The 25,831-nt window shown below is 41.8% G+C and overlaps 1 protein-coding gene and 1 pseudogene across 1 annotated transcript in view; one reads left to right on the top strand and one right to left on the bottom strand.

Moving 5' to 3' along the window:
* Window positions 1-425: 425 nt before the first annotated feature.
* HEG1 (heart development protein with EGF like domains 1) overlaps window positions 426-25,831 on the bottom strand; it is a 57,184-nt gene continuing 31,778 nt past the window's right edge. Inside the window, exons 13-17 of the mRNA XM_025052136.1 lie at window positions 22,759-22,801; window positions 22,592-22,629; window positions 11,490-11,577; window positions 7,644-7,818; window positions 426-5,621 (exon numbers count right to left, since the gene is read on the bottom strand). Coding sequence (XP_024907904.1) covers window positions 5,472-5,621; window positions 7,644-7,818; window positions 11,490-11,577; window positions 22,592-22,629; window positions 22,759-22,801 — 494 coding nt within the window. The 3' untranslated portion in view covers window positions 426-5,471. The remainder of the gene's footprint in view (window positions 5,622-7,643; window positions 7,819-11,489; window positions 11,578-22,591; window positions 22,630-22,758; window positions 22,802-25,831) is intronic.
* On the top strand, window positions 7,863-7,981 carry LOC112486193 (annotated as a pseudogene).

Consider the following 25,831-nt stretch of genomic DNA (forward strand, 5'->3'; position numbering starts at 1 on the left):
CCCATGGCCCACCGTCTTCAAATCCTGCCAGTTCTCTCCACCACAGAGCACAGATGTGCTTACTTTCCCTTCTCCTCCAAGACGTAAAGAGTTGGCATGGAGTGGTAGGCATTCAGGACAAAATTTTCAGTCTGAATGAGTTACTTACACTCTCAAACCACATAAAGAAAAGTAAACAAAGGCAGGCTTTATACCTAAATCAGGCTTTTTATCATTTAGGTTGATCTGTCTGTCCATCCATCCATCATCAAAAGTATATTTCCTGGGCACTGAGGATACAGAAATGACTCAGTCCCTTCATTTGCCATGTAAGAGTTCACTGTACAAGATTTTTTGCAAAGAGTGCCATGGTTTAAGTGATGCTCTCATGAAAAACAACTTGCTGTGCTCTGGTTTGCATGTTTTTTAATGAGAAAAACACACAATGAAAATGATATTTATTTTATTGCATCATTTTACTGACTAGAACGCCAGACTTATAGTGGATATAAGTATAAAAATAACCAAATTCTTACAAATAATACTTTGCTGCTACAGTACTGAATAATTAGTGTAGATTGCAATTATAATACAACTTTAAATAACATTCTCATAATGGGTTTAACACAATCAATCAGGGGCTAAGGTTTAAAGGTTTGCAAAGAGAAATCCAGGACATGAAAACTCAAAAAGTCCATATTCCAGCTACATGCTCCATTTAACCATAAATCCAGCAACATAAACATTAAGAAAACTCACAGCAACCTATGATGAAAGATCTTTTTTTTTAAAAAAAGAAACAGGCCAAAGTAATACATAACGATAAGTGAGTTGGGTTAGTTTCCCAGGTAGACCGATCCCATCCCATCCCTGGGTGGTCCCAACCTTCCTATTCAATGACTCTGCACCTGAAGTGCATTAGGTGTGTTCAAAAAACAATGATAAAACCAGAATCTAATATGTCCTCTTTAAAAATGGCAAGGGGACAGAGCCAGCTAAGAGCTGCCTCTTTTCAGACCTACATTGTCCCCTCTGATTTCACAGGTTTTCCTGTGAGCAGTTTACATTAAATAAGATGGATTATAACACTACTGAAAAGATACTTTCGCACAACAAATTAACTGAAATTTAATTCTTTCATGTTCCTAGTATTTTAACCAGTTTCCTTTTATGGGGATTCATGAAAAGGGAAAGAAAAAAGAACACATACTGTACTCAAACACCAAATCTACAAAACCATGTTTCCCAAAATGCATATAAGAACCCCAAAATGATGCTCTGTCAAAAAGAAGGAAATAGAATATCCCTTTCTAATCCCACAAAAGTTTTCATATAGAAAAAATATCTCTGGTATTAAGGGTAGTTTAAAATAAGATGTGAAATGCTGAAATTCTCCCTCTCTCCAAAGAAGTGCTCTACTTTTGAAATCAGTGTAAGGATTTTAGAACTCTGGGTCAAACCCAAGTTCTGGGTGTGTTAGGTTAAAGGAAGCCAGGAGCAACTGGACTATATACAATTCTAGCTTCTCTGGGCAAAGTTCAAGGGCTACAGGGTACCCAGGCACTTCACCAGTGGGCAATATGGCTTAATAGAGGCCCCCAAAGGCCATATGCTAGGGATGGCCCTGCTGTGTCTTCTCTGGAACTTTAACATCTGAATAAATATCATCCTTCAAAGACGTTTTCTTGGGCAGCTATCCAGTCTTGTCTTGCAAAGATGCTGCCCTCCCTTTTAGGCCTACTTTAACAGTTATCTCTTCAAGAACTTAATAATCACATCTTAGGTTTTGACTTCAAATGCTATCCGTCAGCTTGATTACTCTATCCACTCAGCAATTTTGGCTCTAAATGACTTAGCTGCTTCTGAAAATAAACTTTTGTCAAAGGAGGAAGATTTGTCAGCATTTAAGACATTCAACTGAAAATGTTTCCATCTTTGAGAACACTCACAAAAATATGCTTCCAATATGTGGGAGCCATGGCCTTATTATATATTATGAGGAAAAAAGCGAAGTGGCCCTCAAATAGTTGTGTTTGTCAAAACCCCAGGTCATCACCTTACACTTCCTACATCCTAAGTCACGTACCAATATGCTTCTTGCTAAGCACGAGCCAGACACTATTTTCTTAATGGTGACCACAAGTGCCCAAGAAATATATGTAACGACAAACCCAAAAAGACTTTTTTTAAAAGGGGATTCAACGTTTTTTGTACTTTAGTTACTGCTTAATCATATTAAGGGTTTTTTTTTTTTTTTAATCTTAAAACTTTAAGCTCATTCTCATGTTCTCTTTGACATGTAAAGTGCACTGGATGATGAAGTATTGCCAGGAAGGTGAGGCAGGGAGGTACAGTGGGGAGATTAAGCCTAGCAGAAGAGTTTGAATCCACGCTCTCCGAGGCAACATATTTCTCTTCTTTGAAGGTTCCTAGATCTATGCAAAAAATGGGCATTCTCATGCCCACCTCATAAGGGTGTGGTGAGGCCAAGTACCTTGCTCAGAGCCTGGCCATGGTGGGAACACCAGGGATGCTAGTTTTAACTATTCAGGCTTCCATTTCATCTCTAACACCCTGGGCTGGCTCACGGGGCAAAGAGGAAAAGACAGGAGAAATAAGACCTTATAAGAGCTTAAACAAAACCCACAGATGCTGGGGGGCCAGCAGGCAAGCAGCGCCCCACTCTGAGAATCACCTTGCTGTGGGACAGGTAGTTTCCTTCGGCCCCACTGTTCCCTACAGAAGTTTAAGCATCTCATGGGCAGTTAAGTGTCACATTTCCCTTCCTCCCACCTCCCCGCAGCTGTGGAGCCCGACACAGGACCACAGCATTTCTGTGTGCATGAATTACACACTCCAGGTGTGGGGGTTGACAGTGAGCACCTGCCCCAGAGCTAAGAGCTTCTGCTACCAGGGGTGCATCCAGTCGGCCCTTTCAGACCAGAGGCTGCCGCTGCCCTATCAGGTGTTCCCTCTGGAGGTCCCATCCCCAAGAAGGAGGGAAGCCAGCCTCTCCCTTCCTCACCCAGGGTGGGCAGATGGTGCTGGCTAAAAGTCACACTGTTTTCATGCCTTCTTAAGACTTTCATGCTCTTGAGATGCACTTTCCCCACCTCCACATGCCTCCTAGAAATTGCAGAGTGCTTGCTTTTTTCACAGTAAAGAAAAACAATATTCTTAATCCACTTCATATGCACAAAACCCATTCACAGGAAAGCATTCTTGGAACTCACAGGACATTCCTTCCTGGACTTTGGGATTCTTCTCAAGAATGCTTTTGAGAGAGAACACTTCATTTTGTGGAGCTTAGAGCTTCTGGCCCAGATATAGGAGATGATTTGCCAACTGTGATGTCAGCTGAAGGTGGCCGATGTGTATACCTAGGAGTAAACCCCCCACCATGGCTCTGGGTTCTGGGGATGGGCAAAAATCCGATGGAGAGCCGGGAAGCTAGGCTACCTCAGGAGGGATCAAGTCTGATGGCTCAGGTGAGCTGAGTGCAGGAGCTCAGAACTCTCCAGTTAGATGTGAGGCCACGAGGCAAAAAGGGCTGTTGGGTTCAACAGAGAGATGCAAGACCCGAGATTTCAAAAAGGTGACACTCTGAAATTTTAAATGGGCATCCATTGACAAAAACAGAATTCTTTTAAAATCTACGTCATGAGATGAGTGCAACTTAACTCTAAGAGGCCTCACACTTGACTAGTGTTCCTGCTGCAGCAGGGTGCTGATGACCTGTGGAGACCACGGGACACAGGAGTCTGCACTTAAAACTGTTGAGACAAGGAGTACAGAAGAATAAGGATTAGATACATTCTGAAGAGAGTAGAGAACTCTGAAGAAACAACCATGCCCAGGACAGAATTGTCCCCAAACGTTACCCCATTTTCAAAAATGTGGGTGCCATCGAGCTCTAAGCTTCAGGGTGGGAACAATTCTTTGACCTCTGTGGTCTCTTCACTTCATCCAAAACTAGGATGTTTCAAAAGCAGGTGATGAGGATAATCATAGTTCCACAAGGAGCAGTGAAAGACACTGAGTACTGGATGTGCCCCTTTGCAGGACCCATGTCATAGCCATAATAAATAAGACATATGGAATTTTCCTCCCAAAGGCAAACTTTCAACTCCCTACCTGGCCAGAAGTTCTCCGATGCTGACTTGAATTAGAACCGCGTTTCTAGAGGGAACTATGTAGTGGTATAAATAGGTACAAATTACTGGAACAGGGAAAATAAGTTACTTCTTCAGTGAATAAATAGCTTGAGCAGTTGGTTGAAAGTTGACACCGAGTTCGTGGATGAGATCAGAGATTCGAGCAAAGATGCAGCGTTAGAAGGTAAGTAGACTTACATGTGGCTCCATCCCAGCTCCTTACTCTTCCACAGGAATCCACACAGCGTCCCAAAGAACTGGTGTTTCAGGAAACGGAACTTGCCTGTGATTCAGCCCATTCCTCCAACCACATTCAGCTGTAGGGACTACGTCAGCTGCTCTTCTTTTAGTGGTGAAATACCAGCTTGGACCCAATCTGCATTTATCTTTCCATTTCTATTCTATATGTAGCACGGCTGGCCTCAAAGATGAAGGTCAGCGTCCCTGGCACCATGCTATGCCCTGCTGCTTGCAGCTCTGTAACTCTAGCTCCAGGGGCCTTCGCCAGGCACAAGTGCCCGTTGCTGCTTGCTGGACATCACTACGGGGCAACTGGATACTTAAACTAAAACCAAATGGAGGTTGTTTTGCCCAGACATATTTTAAAAAGTGAGATTTAACTGCAAAGGGAAAAAACCTTAAATCAACGTGTCACCTTGACTGAGAAAACAAACTGGAGTTGTGCACTGTGCTTCACAAATTTCAATTCCTCGTTTTGGGGGGTTGGCTTGGAAACCGAAGCACAAGAAGACCTAGAAACATTAAATATTGTACATTAATCTACAGCATCTCCAAACCTTAGTGGTAAGTTCATCACCATCATCTATTGTTTAACACATGGATACCGGGCAGGAAAACAACTAAAAAGCCAGTGTTTGGCTGTAAATAATAACCAAATGGAGGCCTGTAGACGTGTCTGAGGAAAAGAGGCCTTTCTGGAATAGTCTTGAAAAAAATTCAAAAGCAGACCTCCTGATCCAACTTACTAAAGTGCAAACTAAGGAAAAACTGGGTCCTTGCGATGGTGCCTAATGATCTGCCCTCGATGACATCATCCCTGGAGCCAGCAGCCAAGTTGCAGTCACTCAGAGAGATGCTCCTGGTACTGGCCCATGATCACGTTCACAGTAACAAACGAGCAGCCTGCAGTGCCACGTCCACAGGTGCCATCTGTCCCCTTCCACTGTGGTCACGCCCCTCTCGCCTGTCCCACTTTCTGCCTGCCACACCAGTGTGGCTCCAAAAGTCCTGCACGGTGCTCCCCTGGTGCAGTCCTCTGAGCAACAGACGTCCCGGGGGCCACCCAGCTTGGAGCAATGGGCCCTTCTCTCTTCTCACTTAAAAGTAGTCTCTTCTCCTGCTCTCATCACTGATGAAAGATGGGTTATACTGTCCTGGGAAAATGCAAGAATGCCGTGATCCCGGCAATCCAGTGTAGGCCGGGTAGAGTCCATTTCGTTCAAGTTCAGGATTCCTTACACTTGTGGGCTGGTGGCCAGAGAGAAGAGTAAAAAAGTCAGCTTATTATTCATGTGCTTAAATGTAACAGTTCTTTTTAGAAAAAGAATGCTACATTTTAATAAATCTAAGATGGAAGCAGCCATACACAGAAGAATGAGATCTGAGCGAGAAGTCAGGACCTCTAAGTTGTCTCTTTATGGAACCTGGGATACCCGTGTCCATATTGTAAAAGAGGATTTAAAAAAAAACATCAGTCAAGGGCAACCCAGTGATTTTAGACCAACATAAGAAAAGACTCAGTTAATTATTATCTTGCTTATAATCAAATTTAATTATTATCCGATTATTAGTTTGATCTTTTAAAAAAGTATCTTTCTGTGTAGAACACAACAGCTTTAAATCCTCTTTGGCATTTAGCTGAACTCGACTGCCCCAGCCATGAATGGGGGACCAACCTTCGAAAGGGCATACAATCAATCCCCTGTTGGAGGTGCAGTTAGCACCACAAAGCAAGAGGCCAGCAGCAACTCTCAGGTGTCTCTGCCTCGGTCCCTGACTACTGGGTTGTTACTATCTAACTGATATGCAGAAGAAGCCCCCCAGGAATGACATGGCTGCTTTGAGGAGGCCCTCATCCAGGACCGCCAAGGGAAAATACTTGCTTGATGGAAATAAAACACTAGACACTGCATTGAATAAATGCGAATCCTAGAAAAGCCCTATGTATACCGAGACCACTGTGTGAGGGTCAGTGCCCTCACTCAGTTGACAGCTTCATGCCATGAGCTTAGGCTCTGCTTCTACAGAACACTCAGCCTATTTTTGAAATGAAGATGGGGTTCATTTAAGTTCTTGACTATATCTATTTAAGGCAACTCTTTAGCTAATGCCATGGAAACACACAGTGTTTCTACAGGCCTGTCTTGTTGCTATGCTGTCATGCCATGCTGGGGTTGAGGAGATCCTAGCAAAGGGTGTGAGTGCGCAGTCACTCCTGGGTAAGATACCTGCTGAGTTATAGCTTCAGTTATTAGAGTAAAAGGGCTTTCCTGACAGAGAACAAAACAAATCCCTTATGCAAAAATATCAATGGAAACATTTAAACTAGAGCTAAGTTGTGTTCTCTACATCTTCTTGTTCTTTAGGTTCAAATTTTTCAGAGTTCATAAAAACAAGAGCATTCTTAGCATGAACAAACTCGCCCCTCCTATCCAAAGTCTGAACCCTCGTGGTTAATCCCCATAGCAACCAGAGTGCTTGTGGCTTCTGTCACATGATTGCCTAGCACTATTAAGTCCATAAGGGGCAAGGTTTCATGTTTATTGCTATAGTTCAAACAGCCCCACATGGCATGAGAAGACACCTGACATCTATTTATTTTTCCTCTCGGATATCCCATATGTGTTTGCTTTATGGCTGACATAGTATAATGTGAAATGAACTGAGCAGTGGGCAGGAGTATGATAAGGATTATTCAATGTGGGGCAGAAGAAGCAAGGGTTCAAGGGAGGCTTCCATCTTTCCCAGTGACACAGTCCAGGGCCAGACATAGCAAATTATTAAAGACCTACTGAGTAGATAAGCTTCTAAGCCTCTGAGGAGGGCTGGTCGAGGATGACATTGAATTATTATTCTCTTTATACCTTTCTCCAATCCCTCAGCCTCAGCTATGCAATCACATGAGGTAAAGCATGGCAAACGAGACAAAAATGAAAGGGCCAAAGGCTAAGTATTACTAAATTCTTTCTCTGGCTTTCAGTTTCCCATCCTCTAACTTAAAAGCAAATTCAGTAACAAGAGGGTTATTGCTTCAACCCCATGAAAGTAATGTGCTCTGTGGAAATAGCCTCTATATGTGTCAAAATGAATAAACACCATGAACATAGGTCATAAGTGAATTGAATATTAAACTATGTGAATAAGAAGTTTAGGCCATCATTCTCTTTAACCCTTAACTAGCTATAGTACTTTTACTACCATAAAACAGAATCTCTTTAATTCTCAGAGGAAACTGGAGCCTGAAGTCATCTTGGACATAGGACTACACACCGAGTAATACACATCCGTCATCTGGAGGAGGTTTTTGGTACTTCCGTTCTCGTGCATTTCAATAGCTTCTCGGCCCCATTCTTGTGAGCGAGGGTTCTTGGGGTATTCGGCGTATGGGGACATTTGGAAATCTCCACTTTTGAAGATGAGTTTGCTTATGTCATTTTTATTCTTCCTGTGGAGTAAAAATTATTTGAAAATTTAAATGAGTAAGTTCTAGTCTACAGCCATGCCACCCTGAACAAGCCTGATCCCGTGTGATCTCAGAAGCTAAGCAGGGTCGGGCCTGGTTAGTACTTGGATGGGAGACCACCTAGGAAGACAAGGTGCTGTAGGTGTAAAAAAATAAAAAAATAAAAATAAATAAGAGAAACTGACAAGGTCCTTGCAATCTGTGAGGTCAACCAAGGGTTGCCTTGCCTAAAAAAATAAGTAAATAAACAAAAGGAAACAAATAAATAAATAAATAAATGATAAATGAATAAGTTCTATAAAGAAATGATATCTGCAAAAGCACCATTTAGTCTTTTACAAGGAGAATTAGACCTAAAGCTACCAGTATGTTTCTTTGTAACTGCCCACTGGGGAATATCATTGTTGTTCTTAGCATTTGCCCCAAACAAGTAAAAATGTAATTAGATGCAAGAAAAGATGAAAAAAATCTCCCAAGCCAAGAGGTCCAGGATCCCAGGGGCAGACTTCTCAAAGACAGCTGCAGTGGAGCTGACTTAGACTCTTCTGGGGCACAGAGATCACTGCATCTTAGGAGCAGCCATGGAACTCAGAGTCATAAATGAAAGGCCTTCAGGCCTTTAGTCCAGGGGTTCCAAATCAGCCTGAGCATCATAATTTACATGGGCATCCTAGATCTCTTTGTTTGTTTCTTAATTTGCCCATTTAAAGTAGACCCTAGATTTACTAAAACAGGAGCTTTGAGGATAGGGCGACTCTGGCTTTGAGAAGAGATGCGATTTTTTTCCTAGGCCACATTTTGCTACTACAAAAGCTGGGACTAGAAGTCACGCCTCCCAACTCCCTGACTAGTGCTCTTTTACCACATGAAGCTACTTCACAAACCATACAAACAGGATATTTTGTTTGCAAAAAAAAAAAGCCTACCTGCTTATAACCTATATATATTCTCATTTATGTGGGTCAGGGAAACCCTGGGACAAGTTCCCTACTTGTGAGAGTTCGCTGACTGGAAGTTGGCATACGTGTTATGCACCCATTTAGTGGGCCTAGTATCAGGTACTTGAAGTTATATTTGCCCTAACTAGGTAAGATAATCTTAAGTTTCTTCCGTCTACCTAATTTTCCTATAAGTAAACATTCTAGGGACAGCATAAAATGACTAACTCAGGGTCATAAAACCATGTGACTTAGGCATTATCCCTTCTACCAAGTTCAGAACAGGCGTGCCACTGCGTTGCCCCTTGAGGGTGAGGCATCCAGTCTCAAACAATGACTTACTCGTTCACAACTACCTTCCCTTCCCAGTGACCAATACTCACAGGCTTTTTCACTGAATGGCTACACTACCTGGTACAGGACACTTAACAAAAATGAGGCTTCTGTCCCCTTGAGCACTCCGGTTTTATCTCTCCAGCTCCTAGTCTCATACTCAGAATTTTATTTCCACTCACGTACTTTATCTTTGATCATTTATTAGCAACTTTGTAAATGACAGGCAAAGGCTGTACCATGAGGCCTGCATGGGCAGTTAGGACAACTTGTTCTATGCAGCCTTCCCGGAGATTAGAGAATATCTTAAAATGTCTTTCATGTCAATCAAAACAGATAACCTGCTATTTTGGTAGGTTTCCTCCATCTGTTATGTCAGAATAATTCCTGCCATTTATTTTCATCTAAATCAAAGGTCATAATATTCCCTTATCTGAATAGATCATCACAGAGAAGGAGGACCAGCTCCATCCTCTCCCTTCCTTTTCCAGTAGAAATCCAATCTCACTGGCTTCCAGGAAACTCAGGGCCAGGCATACTGCCAAGTATCTGCCCATTCCACGTGCCTGCTACAACTTCTCTGCTGCTTAGATATCTCAGGTAACCCCTTTCATCTTTGTTTGTTTCTTAATTTGCCCATTTAAAGTGTACACTCAGTGGCTTTTAGTATATTCAGTGTTATGTAACCTTCATCGCAATAAATCGTAGAAAAGTTTCATCACTCTCAAAAGAAATCCCATACTCCTTAGCCATTACTTTCCAATTCTCCCCACTGCTCATCCAGTCCTAGGCAACCACTCATCTACTTTCTGTCTCTATTAAATTTGCCTATTTGGGACATTTCATATAAATAGAATCATATAATAGGTGGTCTTTGTGACTGGCTTATTACACTTAGTACAATATTTTCAAGGTTCATGCACATTATAGCATGTATCAATAATATTCCATTGTGTGGATATATATATAACATTTTGTTTATCGATTCATCAGTTGATGGGTATTGGGGATATTTTCATCTCTTGGCTATTACGAACATTCATGTACACGTTTCTGTGTGGACATAAGTTTCCATTTCTCTTGGTATATACCTAAGAGTGGAAGTGCTAGGTCAAAATGAAACTGTGTTTAACTCTCTGAGGAACTGCCAGATATTTTCAAAGTGGCTGTATCATTTTACATTTCCACAGCAGTGTGTTAGCGTTCTAATTTTCCCACATCCTCATACCAACACTTGTAATTTCCTGTGTTTTTTTTCTCAATAGCCATCCTAGTGAGTGTCAAATGGTATCTCATGATGGTTTTGATTGCATTTCCCTAATGGCTAATGATGTTGAACATCCTTCCACGTGCCTACTGGCCATCTGTATATCTTCTTTGGAGAACTGTCTATTCAAGTTCTTTGCCCATTTTCAAATCGGGTTGCCTTTTTATTATTGAGTCGTAAGAATTCTTTACATGTTCTAGATGCCAGTCCCTTATTAGACATATGATTTGCAATTACTTTCCCCCATTCTGTGGGTTATAGTTTCACTTTCTTGATAGTGATCTTTGAAGCTGAAGGGGTTCAGAACAAATTTCCCCAGAATGTGCCACTTTGGCATGGGGAGTATTTTGAGCTGAAAACAATAAGGCCCAAAAGACTCAGGAAAAGCTTTTTCACCTCCCCCTTAACAGCCTCAAAGAATTTAGATTCAGGGCTTGGTCCAGGAAGAGAGTTATTACCAGAGATAACTACAAAGAGTGTAACTAGGTCTGGTAAGCTGTGGGGGAGCTCAGCTTGGCCTGAAGATCAAATTCCTCTCCGTGTCCCATTGTTATTGCATGGCATGGCAAACATTTGTTTGCCAAAATATTTGCTCTTCCCATCTTCCTGTGAATTGTCTTCTTCCCCTTTGAATTCCTAGACCCCTACCCACTTCTCCTTAGCTCAAGATGGCACATAAGCCTCAATTGCCTGACTGCCTGTGGTTCTCATATTTTTATGTCCCATCCCCATATGTATGTAATTAAAATTTGTTTCTCTCCCATTAATCTGTCTGTTAATTTGATTATTAAACCACCAAAGAACCTAGATGGGTAGAGAAAAAAAAATTCCTTCCCTACATAGCAAAGAAGTGTTTAATTCTGATGCAGTCCAATCTCTTTTTTGTTGCTTTTAGACATTCCTTTTTAGTAAAGAAAATTGTCCCATTTGCTAACTTTGTCTTGCCTCTCATGGTACTACCTATCATGAATTTTCCTTTCCCCCTTTTTAATGGTTCAGTCATACATTATGATTTACTACTGTAAACCACCCCCACACATTCTTTAAGAGTAAGAATTGGCCCTCGCATAGCACAGGCAAAGAAACAGAATTAGACTGTGAACTCCATCACTCACCGGCAACAGGTAACAATCAGCGCTGTGCCTAGTATAAGCAGAAGCCCACCTCCTGCTGCTGCAATCACCACAGTGATCAGCTGATAGGCTAAACATATTTTAAAAAAAAAGAGAGAGAGAGAGAGATTTGGTAAGAGGTAATGAATGAATAAATGAATACAAAAGAATGATTCTCCTTCCCACCTTACAGCTACCAGTGAGCCTCAGCTGGTGACCTCACCTTTCACTCCCTGGGCCCCCAGTGAGAGCTTCTCAGGATTAGCTCTACATTTTCTCTGTCGGAGGGTAGCAGAATTTGCCATCCCAAAATATGCTTCTTAGGCATATTTATCATTTTTGAGAAGCTGCAGATACAAAAGATGCTCTGAAAACTGAGTATTAGTTACTCTTTTGTAAGGAAGATTTACATTAGAAAGGCAGCCTGCACCTGTACTAGGAATGGAGGTATTACCGGAGATATCGGAGATAACGTTTTCACCTGAGAGACTAACCTACTACATGGAAGGGGAGCCACTGTTTACCAAACACTTCCTCTTGTCACTCTCCCATGAATTATCTTCCCCACTCCGAAGCCCCAGACCTCTAGCTTGGGAGGGTATTAGCCTCAATCATATGGCTGCCTTTCGAATCTCATTTTGTGGGATTCCCATGTGTACACATATGTAATTTTTTTTCTCCTGTTAATATATCTTAGTACAGTGGTGTGTGTGTGTGTGGCGGGGGGGAGTGTGGAGGGCTCAGCCAAGAATGTAGAAAGGTAGAGAGAAAATTATTTTTCCTCCCCAATACTGTTTCCTCTTTCTCAGCCACTCCTAGAATGGAGGCTCCCAATTATGCTTGCAGACCAGCCCTGATGACATTTTCACCAATCCACCACAAAAAGAGAAAAATAAAGGAGATGTGTGAATTTTTCAAAAATGAAATCTGTTAGGTTCTAATCACTGTCCTATCTTCTAAGACTCTGTCTTTCCTACTTTTTCCTAACTTAATATGTGCATTTTATTATGTAAATTATGCCTCCGGTAAAGTTGGTTTTAAAAAAACTAATGGAGAAAACAGAATTTTTTATTGGCTACTTCCCACCCTTTGGTTTTGTTAGATTTTTGAATTGATGATGATAGTAAATATAAAAATTCTTGATTTGGTTTTTGGTTCTTACTTGATAAAATAAAAAGGTGAGTCTAGGTTAGACTCCCCAGTTTTATAAAAAATATTACTGGTCAGTTAAGACCAGAGTCTGGGAATCACTGCATAAACCATGCTAGGCACTGAGTAGTCTCCTAAATACATACAAACTGAATTTAATTACCAAAAATTAGCAGTCATATAAGCAGGTGCATATCACATAAAATAAACAATATTAAAATTTTAATTGATTAGTTTTATGCCTGTGTATTCCAGGAAAAATCATTTTCAATAAAGTCTATTAAATATTAAAATTGATTTTTTTTTAAGTTATGGAAATAAAATAAAATTGTCTTCTCAGGTTATAAGGTCCAGGATTTTTTATAATAAATTAAGATGGAACCGTGGTATTCAGGTAAAGTCAAAGGATAATGCACGGAGCTGGCAGTGAGCAGACTATGAGATAAAAGCAAACACACGCTATGCAACCATTCACCTATCCTTTATTTGAATAAACAGCACAGAAATCTGATTATCTTGAAAACCATGAGTATTAAGATACATAGGAAACAAAGCCAAACCATAGAATAAGGTAATTTTCTTTCTCACATCCTGATAATGTATTCAAGCTTAACTTTTAACAAAAGTGAGGACAAAAGACAAATCTTGAATTTGTCAACTTTTCTCATCTCCATCAACACCACCCTGTCAATTCTTGACCAGACAACTGCAGTTCTCCCGACTCATCTTCCTGCACCCAGTCTTGTTCGCACATCTCAAAAACCAGATCTGTTCATGCCATTTCCTTGCTTTAAACCAACCAACCAACCAACCAACAAACCAACCAATGGACCTACGGTGGCCTCCTTTGTTCTTAAACACCAAAGTCTAGCTCCTGATTATCCTTCCACACCACGTTCAAGTTATCTCACTGCCAGCAAAACAAGCAAGCACTTGTTTTAGAAGTGACCCTTGCAAGTGGTCGCAGTTGTGGCAGGTTCCTGTTGAAAACAAGCAGTTTTGTCTCAAAAGAGACACAGATAGCATAGACCAGTGCTTCTCAAACCATCTGTGGTCAAGGACCTGCTTTTCTTTGCTTGTGGCTATTCTTTTTAAACAAAGAAAATAAAGTCTCATTTGCTCCTCTCATCTTTCCCCACAGGCACCAAGTATCATGAGTTTCTTTTTCTCCTTTTTTTAAGGAGTCAACTATGAACTGATTTTGAAAAATATCATAAAATTATTTTTTTTAAAGATCCTATACCTGGATGTCATAGCCATCATGTCAGATTAATACAAATGTTTCGAAGTGTTTACTTCCAATTTTTGCATTATTTTGTCACATCCATTAACAGTTCATAGACCACACTTGGAGAAGCACTGGTATAGCCTAGTGCTTCTCAAACTTTCCTGTGCATCTGAATCACCCAGAGGGCTTATATAAACAGATAACTGGCCACATCCCAAGAGATTTGATTCAGTAGGTCTGGGCTAGGGCCGAAAAGAAAAATTATATCTCTAGCAAGCTTCGAGGGGATCGTGATGCTGTCAGCCAGCAGAATGGACTTTGGGTAACACTGGCTTAGATTACGCAGAAGAGGCAAGACACTGGACTGAAAGCCAGGAGACCTCCGTACACATCAGCACTGAAAAAGAGCCTGGAAGAGAATTCACCGAAACGCTAACAGAAGTCAGTGCTGCCTCCGGTAATTATGGCTACCTTTTTAACTTTCTTCTTTGTGCTTTCCAGTATTTCTCAAATTTTATTCAAATGCGCGCGCGCGCACACACACAAAGGCACACAACCTCCTCGAAATCTAAAAATTGTGGGTATAGACATATATATGTATATTTTATACAAATACATAATTTTTTAAAGAGTACGTTTAATATTCTTTAGCAGCCACATCGCTGGAAATTTATAATAAGCTTATGGACAATATAATCCACAGATCTTTTTTTCTCATACCTGCTGTCAAGTCAGTTCATGAACTACAAATGATGTTTGGAAGTTACGAACTGACTTTAGATTTATTATGAGGCCACATCATGATGGAGACGTGCGTGGGATTCAATTCAACACCAGCTGCAATGTTTATCCATTCCGCAGGTGCTCTGAAAGTTTATTTATTAAAGTGAGAGAGAAGGCCATGAGGGTCGTCTTACGTTTGTCTGTCTTATCTTTTCCACTTTGAGGAGACTCTCTAGAATGACAAACTCGGAAATCTTAGTCTTACTTGCTCTTTGACATTTGTTGACATTTCACAGTTTTCCTCAGCAATGCCCCATCTTTCCTTTATTCTTGTGGTTTGATCATATGTTGATATTGCTGTCATCACTGTTGGCATTTTTCAATAAGCCAACTCATTTTGGGCTTTAGCTTTTCCTATGAACTATTTTGTCCTTGCTTATATGCTTACTTGGATAGAATCTACCAGATTGTCTGCTTAGACAACACTCTTTGGGGACCTGTTTACTCCCCGGCGCAGGCGACAGTGGGGGCAGTCGTGTTTATACACGGAACGTCATCCCCTGGCCACAGCAGATTGTTCTGGGAGCAAACAGAGGATCCAAACTGGATCAACTAGTACCTTCCCAGGAAATTTAATTTGGGAAAGAGCACTAGAACCTTCTCTTTAAAAATGGCTGAACCAGTAATATGCACTCAAAGCTGTTTGGCAAGCCTACGCCCATCATGTTGTCTGGGAGGAGAGAAGGCCTACGCACAGACACACACAGCAAAGAGCAGAGATGAGAGATGAAGACGGAGTTGTGGGAACATGTACTCTGAGAAGAAGGCCCTCAACCTCCAGCTGCTGCGGTTCCCTACAACCCCGATTGTTGCCACTCCTGAGGCTGGAATTCCATGACATATCCCAAGATACTTCCAATAAACTGTCTTTGTTGCTTACCTAGCTAGGCTTATTTACTCAAGAAGAACCTTAGCCAACGGTGATACTGCAATTTATAATAAGAAATATATATTTGGTCTTTGTCCCAATTCCAAGGCCAGAGCTCTTAAAACCCTTAGAATTTCCTGAAGTGATGAGAGTGATAAAGGTCTTTTGTCACATTAATGAGGTGACTTTTGGAAAGCACCTACGGGAGGGGGCTGGTTGCCAAGGGAACTAACCTTGTGATTAGAGGATTGGAACTTTCAGTCCCACATCCTGACCTCTGGGGTGGAAGAGGGGCTGAAGGTTAAATCAACTGCCAATGACCAATGATTTAATCAACTGTGCCTGTGTAATGAAGCCTCCATAAAAACCCAAAAGGGCAGGGTTCGGAGAGCTTCCAGGTTGGTTGACACATGGAGATGCAGGGGGAGTTTAAGTTCTGTGTTCCTTCCCACACACCACGCCCTGTGCATCTCTTCCACATGGCTGTTCCTGAGTTATATCCTTTTATAATAAACTGGTAATCTAGTAAATAAAATGTTTCTCTGAGATCTGTGAGCTAATCTAGCAACTTAATTGAATCCAAGGAAGAGTTTCTGGGAACCTCTAATCTATAGTCATTTGGTCAGAAGCTCAGGTGACAACTTGGACTTGCAATTGGCAAATGAAGTGTGTGTGTGTGTGTGTGTGTGTGTGTTGGGGGGGTGGGGGTGGGCAGGGCTTCAGTCTTGTGTACTGAGCCCTTAACCTGTGAGATCTAACCCTATCTCCAGGTAGATAGGTTCAGAATTGAGTTAACTGCTTGGCAGTGTGGAAAGAACACACTCTTCAAAATTGGTGTCAGAATTGTACCAATCGATTTGTCTTCCTTTAAAACTCAAACTCATTACAGACCTTTCCAGGAGGCCATATTAGTTTTACTTTAGAATGTATTCACTTCTCCCATTTTTCCCTTCACTGAGCTCATTCATTACTGATGTATGGTTACAATTTTGCCTTTTAAATCTTTCCATTCCTCTTGAATCATCTTTCCTTTAGAATCTCTGTTTACAGCAATTTTTTTCCCTCTGTACCTCTTAAAAGGTGCCTTTCTCACATGTACAGGCTGTATGCGACCATGCCCAAGAGCAGGAAACGAAGCGGCATTTCTCTCTCCCCAAGCCCCACTTCCTCCTCATTCTGACCTGAAGTGAGGACAGTCAAGACTGAGTGAGGTGCTTGCATTTAGCTGAATGAGACTTCCCTGTTAACTTCTGGATAATTAATTATTTCTTTTTCCTCCTCAGCAGCTTAGTGCTGTCTTCCTGGATGTTTGCTATGGGTGACTCCTACCAACACACAGTGTTTCCGCTGGTGTAAATCTCTTTAAGCCCAATGTAACAATAGGGTGAACACAGTTAAAAGATACTTTATACACTTGCCACTGAACTGTGGGCTGGGGTAGGAAGAAAATGCAGGAAGACCTTTAAGTTAAAGGTTCTGGCTTCACTAGAAGAAGAGCATACGTGGGGGAAAACAGGCTCTAACTCCTCACTGGCCATGCTGGGAGGCTGTTGGGGAAGGATTCTCCACTGAAGAGATGCAGAAACTGTGCATGGAAAGGATGAGCTACAAAAGGGTTGTGAATATGAAACAGAGATGGATGAAAATATCTGTGGCCAGACAAAGGTAATCTAGGAAAATTATGCGAGTTCTATAATCACAAAATGACAATAACACGTAAAATAAAAAAGTGGTTTACAGGATGGGAATATAAAAAAAGACTTTAAAAGAGTAATAAGAGGAGAATGGTTAAGTAAATTATGGTAATCCGCAGAGCAGAATTCCAGAGTATAAAAAGTGACATTATAATTCATATAAATGAAAATACTGTATAGTTTACTAGGTTAAAAGCAGGTTACAAAACAGTATATTCTGTGAGATCCAATTTCTATTAGAAAGATATACATATATATATACACCATTGGATAGAAATATAATACCAGAGCTTCTCAAATTTGAAAATGCATACAAATCTACATATTAACCAATCTAGGGGTCTTGTTAAAATTTAGAATCTGAGTCAGTAGGTTTGGAATGGAAAGGCCTGAAATTAAGCATTTTCAACAAGCTCCTAGGGGCTGCTGATACTGCTGGTCCTATAGATCAAGGGTCCCCAACTCCCGGGGCCATGGACCAGTACCAGTCTGTGCCCTGTTAGGAACCAGGCCGCACAGCAGGAGGTGAGCAGTGGGCCACAAGCAAAGCTTAATCTGTTTTTGCAGCCGCTCCCCAGCGCTAGCATCACCACCTCAGCTCCACCTCAGATCATGAGGCATTAGATTCTCATAGGAGCATTGGTCCCTGGCACCAAAATGGTTGGGGACCGCTGCTGTAGACCACACTCAGTAGCAAGGATATAGACCAGAATATTAACAGTGATGTTTAATGGACGAGGAAACTGCTTGTTTTAGTTTTCTTGTTCCCTTAATTTATATTTATTTTCTAATTAACTTGGATTAAAAAATAAAAATCAATGGGCATGTGTTATGTTATAAAAAAAAAAACAACCCAAAATTTATTTTACAAAGAGAAAAAAGGTGAAGCAAATCAAGATGTCATGGGAGATATAACAACACTGTGAGGAGAAGCCAATCTAAAATTTGGGCAAAGAAGGGAATATACACACCTAAGAAAAGGGAGGGGGCGGCCAAGGGGAAGAGAGGGACATTTCTGATAAGCTTGCAGGAGAATTCTGGGGCCACTGGACAAGTGGTATAAGACAGAATTGTTGAAATCTGGGGTATAAACAGAGACTTTTTTTTTTTTTTTACATAGAAAATTAAAAGAAGAGCAGTGATAAAACAGGTGCAACCTGAGCTGCCCAGGTGTAGGTGGCCCTGCCAGGTGGACACTTGAGTCCAGCTGGGCTCATACTACCTCAGGGACTAAAGGACATGAAAGAATGGCTTGTCCTGCTCCCTCCAGTTTGAAGGGTATTCTCTGCGAGGAATAAGGAGTGCAACCTGGACACAAGTAGAAAGCGAACAGAGGCTTTTAGAAAGACGGGTCGTAGTTGATGCCTAACCCAGACTATAGTGGAGTTGAATGATTCCCAGGAATGCATGAGTGAGGGAATCTCAAGATATGGCTTAGCTGGACAAAGCTGGGCTCCCATCTCATTGACCTTGGGTAGAGTGTGTGCTGTAAGAAGTCTGCAGAGAGAAGAAACATTTGCCGTCTAACAACAACAACAACAACAACAACAACAACAACAACAACAAACCAGCCTAAGCTACAGTCCCACGAAGGCACTCACCGTCTTTGGTGGTGACAGTGGTGAGTGATCGGAACCCTGTTATTTGGCACAAAATATTGAGCGACAAGCCACAGATGTCATTGCCACAGACGGAGATGAAGTTCAGGTGTTCCTGATTCCTTAACCAACACCCAGGGCTGGTCAGAACTTCAGGGAAAGGGGCAGGTGGCAGGTATGATTTGTTATCAGTCACTATTAATTGCTTGGCAACACTAAAACTAATATAGATATCAAAATCATAAAGTAATATTCACACATGATCACAGAGTTAACAAAAGTCACCAACAAAAGATGGCCAGGAGCGAGCCGGAAATGTGCCCTCTGCTGGACATAACAATGATGACTTGGATAAAAAGGGAGGAAAAAGAAGTCTCAGGATCAGAGAGAAATCCTGGCTACTTACCAGACCCCCCCCCCACACATAATGGGGAGACACAAGAACTTACAGAATAGTCAATGGATGTAAGGATATATCATTTCTAGATATATACAGTATTTAATGAGCTCTAAAAAAAAAAAAAAAAACAACTCACTAACTGCCACTTAGAACAATGCCCTGTAGCTCACTCACCTTTCCTCTAGCCCTTTATAGGGCCTTCCCCTGTGTCCATTTTCCCTCTATAGATCACTCTTCCATTCATTGAGAAATAGAGCATTTTCTGGTAAAACCTGCTTCGAAAGCTATTTGACTACAGCAGGTTTGAAGTATTGGCTCATTCTACAAAAGGCCTGTCAGGGCTGAGAGGCCCCAGGAGGTCTTGGCAGATGGCATCTCTCCCCTCCTGTTCCCTGGCGTACCCCAAGAGCTGCCACAGCTCCACACTCCTCACCTGTCTTGCTCACTCTCTCTTTCTTCACCATCTGATAGGATTGTATTCTAACAAGTTTCTTGTACATATGGTAAAACTCTATTGTAATCTCCCTCATTTAAATTATTCTTTATTAATATTATCTAAGCCTCTTTTATAAATATTGCTAATGTCTTAGGATAAGGTTTGCAGGTTCATGGTGCTATCACACTGTGATCCCTAAAACTATCTCTTCTAAAAGACTGTATACCATTTAGTTCTGGTATGCCAGCATTAGGGGCACAGATCTCAAATATCTCCAATGTTTTGCTTGACCCTTCAGCCTCCTTTTTCCACATTTAAAAGTCCTAGGCTTTCTTTGATCTATTCTTATGTGCCAGCCACTCCACACTTTTGGTTCTAGTTTTGAGTGAGGAGTGAGATTCCCACTAGAAAGTCAACAAAGGCCATTCTGTACCCCCCCCAGCCCCTTTAACAGCAGATATCTTCCTGAACATAGGGTATAAAGTCCACAAAACCAGGTGAGACTTTGGCTTGTCTAAATTGTGATTTTTAGAAAAGGAGATAAGCTGCTATCCAGACTGTTTTTCATAAGCCAAATCTCCAAAACCTGGAGCCTGCCGTTTTGAGCACTGACACAAGGAATTTTGACTACTTTTTAATTTTTAAAAAGTCTAAAGTATAACTTCCTCACCTTATTAAACTGAGTATACTTGTAATACTGTGACATAAGATCTTCACCCCCCATCCCTTGCATAAGAGCTTCTAAAACCCTTGGAATTTCAGAGAGATAGGGATGGGAGGAGCATCTTTTGTTATTCAAAACAAGCCCCTTTCAACCATACTTGAGTTTATGCTAATGAGGTGACACCTGCAGGATGAGGGCTGGTTGCCAAAAGAACGAATCACGTGATTAGAGAGCCCCACCCCCACACCTCCAACGGTCAATAGCTAATGATTTAATCAATCAATACTATGTAATGGGGCCTCTACAAATACCCTAAACGATGGAATTCAGAGAAATTCTGAGTTGGTGAATACATAAAGGCGCTGGGAGTGTGCTGTGCCGAGAGAGGGTGTGGAAGCTCAGAACTCTTCCTGCCCCACTACTTGCCCTATGCCTCTCTTCCACTTGTCGATTCCTGAGCTGCATCCTTTATATAGTGAGTAAAGTGCCTTCTGAGTTCTGTGAGCTGTTCTAGCAAATTACCGAATCTGAGGAGGGGGTCATGGGAACTCCTGATTTATAGCTGGTTGGTCAGAAGTACTGGAGGTCCAGACTTGAGATTGGTGTCTGAGGTAGGAGCAGTCTTGTGGGACCGATCCCTTGACCTGTGAGGTCTGACACTAACCCTAGATAGTAAAACCCCCCACATATTTGATGTCACAAGTGTTGTAAGTAAAAATCAGTGCACGGTGACACGGCTAATGATTTTGTACGTCATGACTTGGGTCCATCATAATGAATGTCTGTGCTTAGATGCTTTTATGACACCAAGGTGTCCTTAGGGACTACTAAAGAAGATAGAGTTGTTCACTCAACCATTTGGTGGCCTCAGGTTGCTACTTTAAAAAAAAAACAAAAACATGAATTCAGTGGCCTCCTTTCTCTCTATTCTGTATGACTGTAAATATATCTGCTTCTAGAAGTGCTTCCCTAGTCTTTCTCTTAGACTATCTGTACCTCTTGCTAATTCATGCTCAAAGTCAGCAGTAATCCTGGGTGGATATGCAAATCCAAACCTCTAGACTCCGGCCTGACAGTGGCTCAATGCTGAGTACACTGAGAACTTCATGTCAGTTTTGTACTTAGCACTGAATTTGTTTCATTTTATTATTTTATCTATTTTTTAATTCATGTTCAAAGGAAGCCCAATAATGAAACTTACTAATAGAAAGATTTGTGAGCAAGGAAAATGCCACTAAAGAAATAAAATGTAAGGTATACCATTGCGGAATAGAAACTGGGGACTTTTACACATAATAAATAAATTCATGGACACTTTTAGTTTAGTAAACTTAGAATATGGACTGTTGGCAGGTTCATCTATAGAATAAGGCACAAAGTTATCCTAAGTGAAGCATTGAGTGTTATTATTCCCATTACATCCTATATCCCAGAATATCTTTCATAATTTTGAGGGTGTTTTCAATTTCTCAGGTCTCAGTGTAAGAAAATGTCAGTAAAAGTGATCTTAAACTAATTGCAACTGCTTTCCTTACAGAACTATGTTAAGTATAGAACACCATGCACACAGTTACTGCCACCCTACTACATTCTGCACTTCTGGGAGCATCACCATCAGCTTGGAGCAGATGCCTCTGAGTCTGTCTCTAGCCCTGAGCTCTGACTGTGACTATACTAGAAGTCTCTAGCTCCCCATGTTCTCCTCTGTCCACTCTATGCTTCTCATTGCAGCCCACGTTGATTTTCTTGTTCAAACTGCCTTCCTGTTCTAAGACTTGCTAGTTCCACAATGGATATTGATTAGAGTCTAAATTCTCAGGCTGGCCATCCAACACTCCAGCAGTTTGGTCCCCTAGACTCTGCCAACCTAGTCCTCCGCTCTCTGCCTTCCTCTCTTTCCAGCCTCAGCCACACCTACTTACACACTGTCCCTGGATTACCAGGGCCTGGCTGCTCCAAGACCTATAAGTTATTCCCTCTGACTTCTCCCTCCATGCCTGCCAGTCGAAATCTACCAAAACCTCCAAGTCCCTCTCTCAGAGAAGGACTTGGGAGGTCATGGCCCCTCCCCCCTGACACACCTCAAATCTCACATTTGTTATATTACATTAACACTCCACAGTCAGGGCTATTTAGGAACATGCATATCCCCCCTATGGGACCTGGAGCCCCCTGGAGAGCACTCTTTGCTTTTCTCATACCTCGAAGCAGAGGAGCTAAGAAGACAGTGAATTTGAACTGAGGAGGGTGGAAGGGAAAGGGGCGGGGGACTTCTGCATACTCACGGTTCCCGCAGTTGAGACCACCAAGGCCAAATGGGCAACTGCAAGTCAACAAAGAAAAAGAACGAGAATTGGTTTCAAATCTCAGAAGAAATAACTAAGGCAATTTAGTAATAATTTCTAAATGAGGTTCATAAGAAACCCATCAAATGAATGAACATGGAGCCTACCTCATACAGGTTTCATTTTCAAGCCTATAGCCATCTTCACACGCTGGAAAGAAAAACAAAGGAAAGTCCATGAACGTGTCTATTTACCTCCCTTGGCCCAAGTTGACAGTTGACTAAACACCAGCCACCCTAAAGTCCACAAGATTATTCTAGAACCCAAAGGCCACTAACAGCTTTAGAATTATCTATAATCTGGCTTAAATACTGCTGCCAGCTCAACTCTTAATTTTATCAAAAAAATTTCTTAACCTCTTTGTGTCTCCCAGTTTTCCATCTATAAAAAGAGGATAATAATAATATCTACTTATAGTTTCTTGGAGGTGCTTAAATAAGTAAAATAAGACACGCAAATGGCTTAGCACAGAGCCTAGCATGTAGTAACCACCAAGTCAATGTTCATAGCTGTAATTATTTCCCAGCAAATGCAATTCTCTTTGCAAGTTCTCTGCAACTCCCGGGTAACATCACATACACAAAGACAAATGCTTCACCTTCTTTAAGTCAAACCTTTAACCTGCCATTGGTCCCACTGGCTCCCTTCCATAAGGTAGTGGGTGACATCCTCTGGGCCACAGTCCTAGTGGGTACCTCAGTTTTCTTAAGAGATGCTCACCCTGTAGTCTGTGCAAGGCATGCTGGGCATAGTTAAATGAGTCCTAATCCGCAGAACAGAACTTTGAACCCCGTGGAGGTGCTGCTCAGGGACTGCCGCCTCAGCACCTCACTGAAGGGCCGTGGCCCAGCTACTCTCCTGAAACAGCAGTTCCTGAATTTATATGATCACCAAACACTTTCAACACTATAATCAGCTAATAGGCCAGCATGAGCTATAATACATGCTTGGATGAAAGCAGACAATAAAAAATGGCCTCACAGACAAAACCATTGCTGTAAGGAATGATAAAAATTTGATCCATGATTAATGTACGATATGCACTGCATAAAAGATCCTGGGTAGGAATAGGTACATAACATAGAGCAGTGATTCTTGGACAGACAGCACATACACTAATGGTGGATGTGAATGTCATGCCTGGGGAAGGGGAGGAGGCACGCCCTACAGGCTGGGACAGAGATCTCCAACAGACTTCCTGTACCCTCCCTTACAGATTAGTGCATCGTAATGTTAACTACGCAGATGTACTTAATAGTGTTCTTCCTTGTTTTTTAATGTTAGATGTTAAATGTTTCTAGCATCTACTTTGTTGTCATAGACTATCAACATATCACTAGAGTTCTGTGGAATGACTTGGCAAACACTGTTCTAAATAATCTATAATTCTCTCACAGCAGATCATGAGAGCTGTGGACCTGGAATGCACTGTTTTGGTTCCACGGAATCACTTTTTCTGAGCTACATTCTCTTGTATTAAGAGCTATCTAGTATAAGCAGCAGCCCTGAGCAAGTCCCTCTGGTATTACTGTGGGATGTCATGGACCACACTGCCACAATAGCACTTAGTAACCTTGATGAGGACACCCCAGAGACACTTCTTTCGGGCCCCAGGGTCTAGACAGATGGGGATGCTTTACTTTATTTTATGGTCCCCACCTGTTTTCAGAGTCATGTTTCTCCCTTTACTTCAGTGCCCAGGAAGCTCTGAACTTGCATGAGTGGCCTAAATTTAGCAAACGCGCAGGACCTTATGGTATATCTTTCTGCATATTCACTTTCCTTCTAGTCTCAAAAAAGCAGTCATTTTATTTCTCCTTCTACCTGATTTACCTTTTAAATTAAATCTCATTTTGTTACATGAGTTTTCATTAGGTGCTTCAAGTGTTTTTGGCAACAAGGTAGAGCATTATCCTATCCCATTTAGGGAAGGAGGAATGAAGCCCCTCCCCCGCAAATCTGTGATACCTTTGAGTTCTCTGCTGGCCTTTCTCAGGCGGGACTTTCTCTAAGGAATAAGCTGAACACTCCCACCTCCCAATGGTGGAAAGCACCGTGCCACGGTGTGTGATGGGAGCGTGGGCAGCAGCACCTGGATGACCCATGGATACGTCTGCAGGGCAGCTACAAAGGGACTGCTGGCATCCCCAGTGACTCATCCCACTCAACTCGGCACTGATGTCACACCAGTCTATTCTATTCTGAACACTTCTTCCTGGAAATGTTTTTACATCAGATCTACCCACCCAACCTTCATCTGTTGGGTGGGAGCTTTCCATCCTGTGGCTGTCATCCAGCCAGACGTAAGGTCCATCTGTTGTCCTGACTGAGAGCTGATGGGTTGGGCTGTTTTCACTTAGCTTCGGAAGTGGCCTGACTCCCTCATGTAATGATATGTCTTCATTCCAAACGGGCTCATTCAGTCAGTCACTCTAAGAATGATGCTGCTGTGGGCCTGGCGCTGCCATAAGACACCCCGGTGCACCTTAGGATCCAGCTCCTCACCCCCACATCCTAGAGGGACTCTGACTCAGGGAGCACAGAAGAGGAAATGAATGTGGCATCAGCTAGCATATACGCCCAAATCGGGCTCTACTGATATGAAACACAAGAAAATTCAAGCTTTCTGGCCTTAAAAAAAAAAAAGTGGTAGAATCTTAAAAACTCTTTTTGTTCCCTTGCAGGAAACTAAATCAAGACCTGCTAATCTTGCCCTATCATATTTGCTCTCATATCATCCATCTGTTCACTCAACAGGCATCCTTGAGACTCACAATGTGCTAAGTAAGCATATCCTAGACACAGATACTGCTCTCAAGGCACTTGCCGTCTGGTAAGAAAAACCTGCCAACAGGTAGTTGGAATTCATCACGATGCTTGCATGATGGAAGGAAGCTAAGACACCTGTGGGAAGGACACCTACTTTGATTTTATATGACACTCTGAAGGTCTGGTAAAGATACTGTAAAGACATTTTGTGTATGACACTGAGAAGTGTGTGTATATGTGTGTATGTGTGTGTGTGTGTGTGTGTGTGTGGGGCAGGGAACAATACAGACTTGCTAATGTACAGCTACGACTTGCAGAGACTTAGAAAACATATCCACACACCTCTATCTTCCATTTATACGGGAGACTGACCCCTGATTTTGAGGTGTCCAAAAGAGGACTCATTTTAAA

Source organism: Pteropus alecto, unplaced genomic scaffold (genome assembly GCF_000325575.1).
Source record: "Pteropus alecto unplaced genomic scaffold, ASM32557v1 scaffold251, whole genome shotgun sequence".
Lineage (NCBI taxonomy): Eukaryota > Metazoa > Chordata > Mammalia > Chiroptera > Pteropodidae > Pteropus > Pteropus alecto.